Here is a 13,364-nt window from a genome sequence, read left to right as displayed (position 1 = left end):
AAAGCAAATGGGCATGCGCTGGGGACAGGCAACTACAGAGGGGTTTGTGGAGAAACCAACTTCCTGGGAAGGTGACATGGCAGGGAGAGAAGGAAATGAGAGAAGTGGCAATCCGTCCAGGGAAAAGCAGATAACATATTTTATAGCACTTCATATCTTCAAAACACAATGCAAGCATTGAATTATGGTATCACCCCATGGGTGGAGAGATCTAGCTCCTCCACCCCCTCACTTTAGCACTAGCCAAACTGAATTAGAACGGCTGCATGCCCATTTTCAGTAACCAGAAGTCAGGCGGTCCTAGGACATAATGCTTTTTGGCCTTATTTTTTTTTTTTTCATGAAGACTCTGTCTCCCGCTCTCACAAGCTACAGAGATGCTGCTGAAACCCAGCAGAGACCTGAAGGGCACTGTGAAGCATTGTGTCTTCTTTCTGAGTTGCCAGCACTGCACACCTGGCTCGGGCTGTTTGGTGTCTGGCACTGATCAATCGAAACTCTGTTAGACATGGTACTTTGAAATTAATTGAACGAATATAAAAATATACTGTCAACCAGCACATAGGAAGTCAGGATTGATGTTTGTACAGGGAGTGATTTATGTATCATGTTGTTATCAGTAAGGGAGCATGCAGATCATGTGAAGTTATCATACAGCTCTGTTCATTGCAGCCTGATTTTCCCAGCAATGTTTTGTTTCTTGCCTCATCTTGTGAAGTGTGCATCAAAACTCCAGCTAGATTTCCACATTACAGCATTCCTTTGGGCAACTTACTGCTTGCATGGCATGGCAAAGGGGGAAGATAGAGGCAGAAGCCATGCATTTCAAACTCTTCTCATATGTTTTTTATACCTTTCACAAGTTGTGGTCTGGCTGCATTGCATTTAACTTCTTTCTGTTTTACCGAGCTACAGTCAGTGTACATCCTGCCCAGCAGTAGACTGGGATCTGCAGTGTGTTTTCTGCAGGAATAAGTTTGACGTTTTAGATGACAGTTTGTATGTCTCTGACTGTACTCCCTTTGAAAGGAACGATCCTACAGAAAACTCTGACCTCAGCTATCAGATCCCAATTCAATATGAGGGGAAAGAATTTAAGTCTTTCGTAAATAAGTAAATGCTACTTCTTATGTCTGTGTGGCACTGTGCTACAGGGGTAGTTGGAAGCTGATGGAAACTCTTGCAGCTGCCATGAAGACATCCCTTCCTCAGATCAGCCCTGCCCCTTTTTCAGGCTCGATCTCAGTGCCTGCTCCAGCTCAGATTCAGTTCTGTGTGCAGCTGAGGTGCTGGGACTTTCCAAAGCCTCTGTCTGGGAATCTGGCATAGCAGCAGAATGCAATTTACTCTTGCTAAAACAGAAAACAGGGTTGCCTATCTGTTAAAGCAGTTAAAAAAAAAAAAAAAAAAAAAAAAAAAGGCAAAACAAAACAGTAAAACAGTACAAATCTCCCAGATTTCTTTTAGGACTCAGTAAGACGAGGGTAATCAGATTTCATAGAGTGGTGTGCCAGGAAGGAAATTTTTTCCCATGTGCAGCATACAATCAGCCAGGTGCAATATGAGGAAGGGAGGTTCGTCTTCCTCTGAAGCATAAGGTATTAGCCCCTGCCAGAGGCTGTGTACCAGAGATCTGATCAGATATGGCAAATTTGATGTTCCTATGCACAGTGTGAAGCTTTCATTTCTACGCAACACATTGTAACAAGTTAAACAATGAGTCATCTCACGAGGGGGGAAAAGGAAAGAAAGCTTTTATCTCCCAGTGGATTTGAGATAATCTGTCTATGTAGGTATAAACAGCTCTTAACCGTGATGTCTTCTCTCCAGGAGAAGTAGCTGGTTTTAATCTGACTGTAAAACAAATCTTGAATTGTCACACTTCCCATACCTCTCTGCCTCAGCCCAATGAAGGTGGCTGGCAAAAGATCTTTGACTTTCATGGTAACTTGGTTGGGCCCCAGTGGCTAAACTCCGGGCTGTATGTGCTGCATGGGCTGTTTGGGGGAAATGGAGTGCCGGCCTCTCCTTGGAGGTCTGGAAAATCTATGCCCAATGCAACACACCTGCTACTTTGCAATAAAGTGCTGTACCACCTTCATATGGTCAGAGCTGCACTGGCAGTACATTACTGCTGTACAGGAGGCACAATATGAAGCAGTACTAAAGGTGCCAGAGCCTCAGCACTTACTTTCCTCTCCAGTGTGGGATAGGAGCTACGAGGCCTAACTGCATCTGTGGGAGGGGTGTGCTGGTCTGAAGGCACCTCTCTGAACAATACCCACTTACCAATACACGTGGTTAGAGAGGCTCATGTGCAGCAGCCCTTCTTTACAGTCCACACCCATCTACAGGGAAGTACAGCCAGAGGTCTCCTGCATCTGATTGCTCTTTGTTATGCTTGATCTGTTGCTTTATGAGGGGCGTGAAGAGAGGGCACTCCTCTCTTCTAGGAGAGGACACACACCAAGGATGAATGGAGCCAACAGCTTAGCCTCCTGCCTGCTCCACACCTCGGAAGGAGCAGGTTGGGGACAATTCCATCTCACAGTGGGCACTTGGAATTCAGTAATACCTATAAGCTTTGGGGATCGAGCCAGTTTACTTTGCGTTTTCTGAATGTCCAAAATAAACCGTGTATGCATAAGCTAATAAAGTGATGCACAGTCCAGTGCTTAGTGTAATCCTACATTACCATGGCATCCATCTCCCACACCTTGCTCAGGAGACTTTGCATGTTAGGAATGGGGGAGAAGGAGAAATGGGGTTTCACTGGTATTTGCCTATATTCCCATGCCTTGTCTCAATTTTGTAACACAATCACGGTCTCTTCTGCCGCAGGTTTGCAGCCCGTTTACTGGAGCAGGGATGATGTGGCACAGTGGCTCAGATGGGCAGAGAAGGAGTTTTCCTTGAGGCCAATTGAGAGCAACACTTTTGAGATGAATGGCAAGGCTCTGCTGCTCCTGACCAAAGAGGACTTTCGATACAGGTCTCCTCATTCAGGTGAGGATTTCTTACTGAAGCAATGACTGAAAAGAGAGAAGAAGCTGCAACAGCATCTGGAGAGGGATGGAGGAGGATACAGAGTCATATTTGTTAGGGTGGACAGGGCCAGGGAGGAGAGAAGGGACAGAGCTGCTTGCTTGAATGGGGCAAGGACAAAAAGGAACAATGTGGGAAAGAAATCCAGATACACCTGAGTTATAGGCAAATTTGAATGCAACTCTAAAACCAAAAAATGCAACCTGTTTCTCATTAAAACTCCCTGCAGAACTCCACAGAAAGCAAGCTTCTCTGGCAGCACTTCATGACTTCCAGCTCTTTCCCATAAAGGCTTATCTTTTCATAGATCCAACTACAGCAGTAAGTTAATCAAGTGCTCCAGCCTCTTAAGAAGCCGGTATTAGCATTCTGCCTCACAGTTGGCTTGGCTGATGTGCTGCTAAAAGTGACTGCAAAACTTATCCTTGGGGGACCTTTCCTCTATTTTACAGCCCCTGTGGGCTTTACTTTACTTCACCATATTCTCTCACATGCTGGAGTCTGGCCCAAGGCAGAACACAGGCAGGTGTGTGAATCAATCAGCTTATTGCTCGAATTATGTCTTCATTTATTCACAAAGAAGATTTACAAATGTGTATGTGGATGGCCCATATTTATATCCCTTGTGGTCTGTCTGCTCCAGCTTTACAGTCAGAGCAAGCCTCTGCCCTCCTTTGTCGGGGATGTTTAACTGAAAAAGAGTTGTGAGCTTTTCTTGTGACCATACAAGGTACTCCTGTTAAATAAAAAGGTTTGTAATTCAGTCACTGTAGGTTATCAAAGAACTTGGACCAAATGGTTGCAGAACTGCTGTTATGAGGCTTCCTCATAAGGCTCACTCAGCACAGAAGTACAGCTGGTGCTGCTTGGCTCTGGCTGATAAACAAGCAGTGGCACTAATTCTGCGTCAAGCTGCTTGGTGACTCCCTCAAACACACCCCTGCAGCCATCCTCCTGCAGAATCTGCCTCCCAAACTATAGCTTACATTGATTCTATACAAAGTTTTCAAGGCATGTGCTTTAAATGAAGACTAAATTTATATGGAAGGAGATGCCAAACATACATGTCTATCACCACTATAATACATTAGTGAAAACTGATGCCTGGAAACATCCTCTGTTCAATATTGGTACACCATTTTGAATCATTTCATTATAAAATAACCCTGCCTTAAGACAAAAGGAGTACTGAAAGTGAGTAAGGACAGTAAAGGACAGCTTTGTGTGTATCTTGTTTGCTACTCCTCTTATCATCCCAGTGCCTTGCTGCCTACAAGTTATGCCTCGACTCTTCCCTTTGTGTGCTGTGATGGCACTTGAAATGAGTAGGATTAAAATGTTTGTAGGCTAGAGATAGAGCATTCCCAGAAAGAGCCTCTAGCTTTTAAATATACTCAGTGCAAAAGTTTAAAATCTTGTTTACCTAAATTTGGGTTTAAATGGCCTCCACCCTCTCTTTTTCTCTGCTCTTTTTCTCTAGGTATTCCCTACTGATAATAAGCATTTCAGAGGATATCTCAGTAAGTCCCTAAAAATGTGAGTGACTATAGGTAAAGGAAGATTACCTCAACATTTCCCAGAAACAAACTACATATTACATATGAATTCGAAAAAAAAATAAAAAATGAAATAATGCATGCCATAGAGCTTTAAGTTTTTCAGGAGTGTAGGTACATAAAAGCTGTATCCTTTCCACTCATGGTTAAACCAGTAGAACAGCATCCACTCCCCCCAGTGGTCCTAGCAATAAAGTGGGCTCACAGCCCCACAGCTGTTCTCCTGTTTAGTGCTGGCGAGGGAAAGGAGAGGAGCAGAGGAGGGAGAGAGTAAGAGACTTCTCACTTTGTAGCTAGTCACAATTGCATCTTTGTGGTGCATAAATATAACTGTTTTATTAGGTAGAAAAAGACTGCCAGCTGTATGAACATCTTCACTAATCTGACAGGCCAAATTGAAAGAGGTACAAATTTGCTACCTTATTGCTTGGAGTGTTACAGCACTAGTTATGATTATGCCACTATTGCATTCAAAGATGCAAATTATGTGGTAAAATCACTTTTTAGACTTTCATGTACTAAACATGGAAAAGGTAACTGGGTTCTCAAGGCTTTGTTTTTAATTAGATATTCAGGTATTACAATCACCTCTTTAAAATGCCCTAAAGTCACTGCTGAGACAGTAAAAGCAGCCAAGATGCTAAAAATAGAGGAAGCTGAACTGTGGAAAGCAGGATAGCTTTAACTATTTCATGCTAAGACACCAAACTTCTGTACAATTAGAACATTGGCAGTTTGTAGAGAAAACAACTGAATGGCACACAGTTTACAGTCTCATAGGAAAAATTACTAACCCCACACACACTTGAGAAAACTCCTAGAAAATCCAAGGTTTCCTAGTTGAAACTTCACGGAGTTCCTTTTCAGATAATATGCTTCTTCTGTAACCTATTCCTTTATACTATGAGGTATGACAAACAGAGGAGAGGAGGCAGAATTAAAAGCTGGGCGACTTCCTACGCTGTGTATCTTTTTACTTTGAAATGTGCAACCAGTTACATTACACAAAACGTGTAAGTACCTAGGTATTTCATGTAGATGTTACTGAAAGGAGGGCATCAGTACCAGATGTAATACTTAAGAAGACACAAAGGACGCAGTTAACACATTGGTCTCCTAGATAACTACAATGAAGTGTTCCTCTGAGGAAGGATATAACAATTCTGGTGACAGGGAATGGGAGGAAGAAGCAAGGAACAGTCTGCTTGCACCCCTAAAAGAAACAAGCATTTGGATCAAGTCATGTCAGCTTGGTGTAGTAGAATTTACTGCAGACACTTTTGTGGAAGAGTGATACAATAGCAACTAGCAGACCGTATTTGCCCATCCAGAGCACCAAGTCCTCTGCATTAAGCTCCTTCGTATGCATCATATCCCTCTTCTAATATTGCCTGGTACAGTGAGCCCTATACAGATTCTAATATAAAGAAATAACTAGTTTTGGGACCCCATTTGGGCTTTCCAGAAGTCCATCCTGGGATGCCAAGAATGATGTACAGAAGTTCCTAAAGCAGCTGTAGCACTCAAGTATCTCCAGAAGTTGTCACCACAGCAAGGGAGTTCAGGATTGTTAAATCTTGTCTTTTCAAGCCTCTGAGTTCACCCCAAAGTAACTGATCTCCTAGATTGGAATAGCCAGTAGCACACTGCCTCAGCACTTGAGGCAACAGTGTTGCATGGAAAGGCTTTACAAAATCTTCTTCCTCCTTGCCTCATGAAGCCTAAATCAGTCAGTAATTAGGGAAAAACACCGCATTTGCTCCCAGCGACTCACTGCATAATCATGGGTTCTGTAGTTAAGAATTATGTGTCCTGAGGTGTCTTAGTTAAAAAACTGAGGCTTTGATGAGAGAAGGCGGGACACTGCTTGTAAAGGTTTGGAACTCCTGGACAGGCAATTATGTAGCCTGAAAAGGCCCTGTATTGAGATTATAAGAGACTCTTCTCACACTCCCATTATTCCACAGTCATACACAGAGGTGTGACACGTGGCTTTTCTTTTTCTTTTTTTCCTTTCAGGGACGAATGTTGCAAAACAGTCAACTGCAGGATTTTACTTCAGGCATGTTTGCATCTGAAAATAGCACCCAGGAGCCATGAATTCATACATCAGATGGCTAAATGAGTCTGCTCAGCAGTATGTAGGTGTTCATTTCCTTTTTCCTGCTGTTTGTCTTTCAGGCGATGTTCTGTATGAACTCCTTCAGAATATCCTGAAGCAAAGGAAAGCTCGTATGCTGTTCCCACCTTTTTTCCACCCTGGGAACTCAATCCATGCTCAGCCAGAGGTCCTATTACACCAGAACCATGATGAAGGTAACTCTGTCTCATTCTTACAGGAGCTATTATTAGAGAGGCCACTTGAGTAAGGCTGTGAGGAATGATGTCATTTTCTTGCTCCAAAGTTACTTAAATAGAGCTACTCTCCTCCCTTTGTCTTGATAGCTGTTAACAATCACCTGGTCTAGGGAGTCTACTATTTATTCTCCATTTATTTTCTATTATTCAGTCCTGCATCCAAAGCCTGCTTAAAAGCTATGCCAAATGTAGTTTAAAGAAACATGACAGAAAGTTTTATTGACCCCATTCATTTCTCCTCATTCTAAGTTGGGTAGAAAAGGTGCATCATGGACTTTTAGTATCCTGTAGGTGCAACTACATGCAATTGTTCGCAGAGCAGGAGAAAAGGCAACCTCAGAGAGGAACGTCTAACTCAAAGTTACTTCAGGTGACAATCTGTCGGCATGCTATTCCTGGCACTGAGCCCATCCTGTTGTTCAGCTTTTGAAATGATTGAACAATTCATTTTGAAAAAAGTTGTTTTTTGTTTTTTGGTATTTTTTTTTTTTTTCCTGCAGGTTTTCTTTCATTTTTACCATCAGAAGTATTTGCTTAGTTTATTAGTTAGCCTTCTAGTAGTGTCCACACATACCACGCCTGTCATAGGAGGTGAAGAAAGAATAGATACGTGATTGGGGCGTTGCAGATTTGGGCTTCCTTTATTCAGTATCAGCAGAGATCAAAATATAAGCATGTTTCCTTTAGTGGAAATTTTAGTTTTTATTTTTCTGGAAATAAACACACCAAAGAACTTCCTGGTTATCTCCAAACCCAGAAAAATATAAAGCTTAAGCTTTTCAAGAGGTCCTTTCAATGAAAGCACCAAATAGATTTCTTTTTTTTAAAAAATAGAAAATTAAATATATGAAAAATTAGTGTTTTTCCTTTTTTTAAATAAGGAGGATTAAAAACCAGAATTGGGCTAGGGTATCTCCCTATTCTCTGCTCAGCGGAGAAAAGATACACAAATTGTCTCAGAATTCAACATGGGATTGCAAAACAAGATTCAGAGGCACTGTCAGACCTGTACAAGGAGCCCATAGCCAGCCTGAGCAAGCCAGAATCAAAGGGCACCAGCAAAACTTTGAGGCTAAGCCAAGAGCAGGACAGCAGCAGGTGGGATCAGGACACTCCAAAGCGTTTCCACACAGCTGTGTAAATATTTCAGATTAGAAGGGGGTGCTGCAGGTTAGGATGAGATTGAATTGGCAAAGCTGTGCAGGAGAAAATTGCCTAGTGTTTCAAGATAGGCATTTTGCAGCAGCCATTATAAAAACCTCTATTTTTTTCCTGAAGTTTGACATTCACCCATAGTTTTCACTTTAAATTTCAAACAGAAATACTAGCTGCTCTCTCAGACACCCATGCATTAAAGATACAGAGCAGCTGAACAAAATTGTTGAGTTTCAAACTAGAAAACCCAGAGGATTTCTGGGATGTTGAGTTGGTCTTTCACATGTCACTTAAAACATAAGCCCTTTGAATTCTAGTCCAACTTCTGACAGAGTACAGGATGCTTAAGAAACCATTCTCATTTCTCCTTCATGATATTCTCCTTTGTGACTACTAATAGTACCACTGTATTTTTTGAGAGATACGTATTGTTACTTAAAACTTTCCATACAATAACAAAAAATAGTTTTTGTTTTGGTACAAGAGGAACTTCAAAACAAACAAAAAAGACCACAGCTTGCCTGCCACATCCTCTGACCAACCAGAAAATCTTTATGCCAAAAATGTATAGGCAGGTGAATTTATTTATGTACTTTGACATTCCTCTTTCTTCCTGTTCCACAAAGTCACGTGGGAGAAACTAGCACAATTAAGTTTACCGTTTTCCCTCAAGGGAATGCAACTTAGTTTAAAAAAATAAATAAATGTGAGAGGCAGAGTTAAACCCCGCCTAATTTACAAACTGTCAGGTGTTTGTTTGGCACAATTATGAGTGGTTAAATTTCAGAGATGATTTTTTAGAGTCTGTCCTTATTGCAGTGACCTTTTTCATTTTCCTCTTCTGGCTTTCTTGATAAATTATACAATACATTCATGATTCTGCTTCTAAATGCTTAAAGCATTTAATCCGTCATTAATCCAGAATCATCTGAGTCTGGATCAACATTTACATCTAATGTTTTTTTACTAACTCAAGCAAAGTGAGCTTGACTGAAAGCAGTTGACCTTTGAGAATATCTCCAAGGCGCATTGGCATTGGCTTGGAATCTGCCCCCAGGCTTCAGTCTCTGGCCCTATAGAGGGATGAGCAATGGAGAGTGAATTATCTGCATCGCCAGTGGTCATTCTGATGCAGCACTGAGTCATTTGATGGGATGCCATACAGGCAGCTTACACTGTCATTCCCTGCACTTCTTTTATGGGTAAGCACAGAGTGCCAGTCTTTGGGACTGCCACTGAAGTGACTGCTCACATCCACAGTGAGTGCAGCCCCACCCGTCCCTGTGTGGATCAGATAGGTCAGCAATTTTCCTGAGCAACGATTTCCCTTTCACAGATTTCCCTTCAAGAAAAGACTGTTGGTTGCTCAGAATGAAGAGCCAGACTGAGGAATTAATATATTCCTGCAGGAAATGATATACCATATGTGCTCAACTCACAGTCATCAGATGTGTGAAGGAATTAATGTGATGAGGATTTTATTCTGTTCAGGGCCATTTGTGGCAATGGAACTGCTTGGAGCTGAGTTTGAGTTTGGGTTGTTTTGTGGTAAAACACTTTCTCTTGTCCTATCCTGGCTCAGGATCACCATGGTTTGGAATTGGAGAGAGAGGTCTGCTTCTGTCTGGAGTTTGTCAGAGCCAACTAATGTTTGCAAAGAGCTCAGTGGAAAGCACAGCAAGACAATCCTTTCTGTTTTCAAGATAGCTGCTCCCCACAGACACGTCACTTCAAATAAGTAGGACAAACAGTACAGTATTCTGGTATACACTTACAGGCCAGGAATGAGCAGCGTGTATTTAAAAGTACAGTGACAGGAGTGGATAGTCTGCAGAAGATAGGACACTGATCACAACTTGGGGGGAAGGGTATGAATACTTTCTGCTTTCTTTCAGTTGTGGCAAAGATTTTAAGAAATGACTGTCAAAGAGGTAGGTGCAGTCGTAGATTAATTCCTTTCCTTTGATCTTCACATCATTTTGGTTATAACATACTAGCTTGCCACATTGTATTTAAAGCTGTTTGTGTTTAATCGAGAACAATACATGTCTCTGGAGTTTCTTTTCCTCCAGGTATTTCATTGTGAGTACCTTAAATAGCTCTACAAATGTATTTTTCTTGTCTGGGACCTCAAGCATATGAAATAAGTGTTCTGAAGCCATGTAGTATCCACACGAAATTTTAGGTTTTCCTGGAGCCTTCAGTGTCCTTGTTTAGATGAGCAGTCTGTTGAGTAAGGGTAAAAGAGTTAATATGAAGGCTGGTACTGTGTCAATGCCTGGCACCGCATTTTCTCAGGACTAGAGCTTTTCCTGTCCATACCTTTCTCTAGGTACATGTTGATCCTGCTCCTGCTGCCTGCCTGGGTTCCTGGACGGCAGGAGCCCCTGGATTTCCTGCACACCTCTACAGGGTCTTCAACGAGTATCACTGCCTTGGCAAGAAAGCAAGAGAATCGTTCTTTTACAGAGGATTAGAGCAAATGTAGTGAACAAACAGGCAGCCACAAATAGGCAGCTACTTGTTTCAATTGTTGACATGTACCCAGCAGTTTCCTTCTGTTATCATCCAAGGCTTTCAACAAACAGCATTGAAATTTGATCTTTGTTTTTCAGATAAAAACCTGTTAGTCAGTGCTCCCTGGTGGTATTTTCCTCTCTGTCAGTAATTTCCCCAGTCAAAATTGATGGCCTTAGCTAAGCTAAAAGTGTGCACTGTTCGTGCCAAACATTTCATTTTGTGAGGGGATTATTAGTGTCTAAAGACAGTAATCCAGATACATGATTTATCCCCCCCTAACTGTTAGGAATCACAGCCAAGGAAGTATGCCCATGCAAAAGTGACACTGGAAGTCATCCTGCTGAAGAAATATAAGAGCTTATGTGGGACAAGGCAGCACAAGCTAACTCCAGCAAGTTGAAAATATCCATATGAAGCTATTAACACTTTTAAAATCAAGGCAGGGATACAATTTAGCTAGCATTTCATGAAGAGCGGCCTACCAGTGAGTTTTCTTGGATAACCCAGTCCATATTTCACACTAAGATTCTGTGCCCTGACCCAAGTCTCTAGCATCCCAAGCTTATCACTCAGTATTTTTCAGGAGACATTTTTCCTTTTTTATCTCTGTCCTCTACCTTGCAGTGCTTATTGTACAGTAACAGGAACCACACACAGAGATGTGAATGACAGGATGAAAGTTCCAAAGCAGTTGTACAGAAATACAGTTAGTAGTCAGATCTTACTTTCTTCACAAGTATTCCAGTCAGCTACTCAAAATGGGATTTCTCTTAACACATTTCCCCAGGAGCTACTCATATGTGGTGGTGGATGGAGATTGTTTTTGTGGTACTGATTTTGTTCAGTATAGTAACAACTATCTACATTTACGTGGTATTTTTCAGTGGATCTGTAAGTCACACAAAAAAAAAACATTTTCCAGCTAATAGCAGTACCCAGTAAACCCAGCTAGTAGTTTAATAGTTAGATCCTACAGCTTGATCACAATATAAACTCTATTTTTTTTTGTTTGTCTCCACAGATAGCTTTGTCCAGAGACCTTCAAGACCATCCACAGAAACAGTCCACCACAATACCCCAACCATTGAACTGTTGCATCGTTCTAGATCACCCATCACCAACAACCACCGTCCATCACCAGACCCCGATCAGTGGCCACTGAAGTCCCCTATGGACAACACTATCCGTCGCCTCTCCCCAGCTGACAGGGTGCCAGGGTCAAGGCATCAGCAAGAGAACAACCACCAGGAGCCCTATCCTCTCTCAGTGTCCCCAGTAGAAAACAACCACTGCCCGCCTCCTCCTGAGGTGCTCCAGAAGCCTTCCAGCCCTCGCCAGGAGAACACCAGGGTCATCCAGCTGATGCCCAGCCCTATCATGCATCCTTTGATACTGAACCCCAGGCACTCCGATTTCAAACCTCCAAGGTTGTCTGAGGATGGGCTGCACAGGGAGGTAAAGCCAATCAACTTGTCCCACCGAGAAGAGTTAGCTTACATGAACCACATCATGGTGTCTGTATCCCCTCCTGAGGACCATGCAATGCCAATTGGAAGAATAGCGGGTAAGTGACATTTTCTAGGCTACACCAAAGTTGACACTCTTCATTCATAACTTAAGATACTGTGTGTTAATAGCTTCTCATTTCCTTTTGCCACGGTGCGACCTCCCTCAGAAATTACTGGCATTCTTCAAGTTTCACCACATCTGTGGTTTAGGCAGTTAAGTATGATTAAACCAGTTTCATGGCAGGTAAGCAAAGATACAGTGACATGCTTGTGACCATGGAATGCATGATTAGTAACAGTGAAACACTTGTGTCCTGACACTTAATGCCTCTTTACCCACTAGCAATCCATTTATTTCCCAAGATACCTATCTCCAAAGGCTTGTCCTACAAAGAGTTTTCCAAGAGTTGCATTCACGCTAGTGTCGAGCCCTATAGAAAGGCAAACACCTTCTGTCGGTTGCCTTTGAGACAATACAGTGTCAAGCCTGCTATGGTAGAGATGGTGGGACTAATGAAAGCTCACCTCAGAGTCCTACCTTGTAGGCTTTCCTGTGCTTCTTACGTTAGGATTGTCCCTTTTTACAGAAACAAGGTTGCCTTTGTCCCACGCAAACCACAGTCATTGTCTCACTTTTGTTATCGTAAATAACTGACATCACAACAGCTGAATCAGGAAGCTGAGGTTACAGATATTTTTTTTTTTGTACTTGAAAGGGAACTGTAAATAGACAGGGAGAGAGGGAAGGGGAATCCAAGCACTTCAGAAATATGCTGAATGCCCCAATAACTAGTTTCTTTTGAGAGATGTAAATACATACCACACCCAAAAATGTTCCATGCATTTATGTCAGCAACAAGCTGAAGTGATACCCAGTTCCTGTGGGGTATTACGTGTGTCCACAGAGGTACATCTTAAAATACCTTGTTCATTTCTGTACTTATATGCCTTAAAATTGTTCCAGATGCAATGCTGCCTCAGTTTCAATGAGGTAAATTTTCTATTTTTTAAAGACTTATCACATTATATCAAAAGGTACATATCTCACCAGCTAGTCACACAACAAGCACAAAAAGGATCATGATCCTTTCACCTAAGAGAGAGATAAGTTATGGAAATTAATCTTTTGTCATTCTTGCTTGGCTGACATTTGTCTCTCTCCTTTTGATTTTTATTACCTATACTAATAGCAGCAAGTTAAGAAATATACTTGATGTTAATG

The 13,364-nt window shown here is 42.0% G+C and overlaps 1 protein-coding gene across 2 annotated transcripts in view; it reads left to right on the top strand.

The window, feature by feature from the left end:
* Positions 1 to 13,364, top strand: part of ETV6 (ETS variant transcription factor 6) — a 140,141-nt gene that overhangs the window by 100,621 nt on the left and 26,156 nt on the right. For both annotated transcript variants that reach the window (XM_032203526.1, XM_032203535.1), the window contains 3 exons: positions 2,842 to 3,006; positions 6,783 to 6,917; positions 11,656 to 12,198. In XM_032203526.1, the coding sequence (XP_032059417.1) occupies positions 2,842 to 3,006; positions 6,783 to 6,917; positions 11,656 to 12,198 (843 nt within the window). The remainder of the gene's footprint in view (positions 1 to 2,841; positions 3,007 to 6,782; positions 6,918 to 11,655; positions 12,199 to 13,364) is intronic.

This window comes from Aythya fuligula, chromosome 1 (assembly GCF_009819795.1).
Source record: "Aythya fuligula isolate bAytFul2 chromosome 1, bAytFul2.pri, whole genome shotgun sequence".
Lineage (NCBI taxonomy): Eukaryota > Metazoa > Chordata > Aves > Anseriformes > Anatidae > Aythya > Aythya fuligula.
Note: the sequence above shows the minus strand (reverse complement) of the source record. Positions and strands in the feature narration are given on the sequence as shown.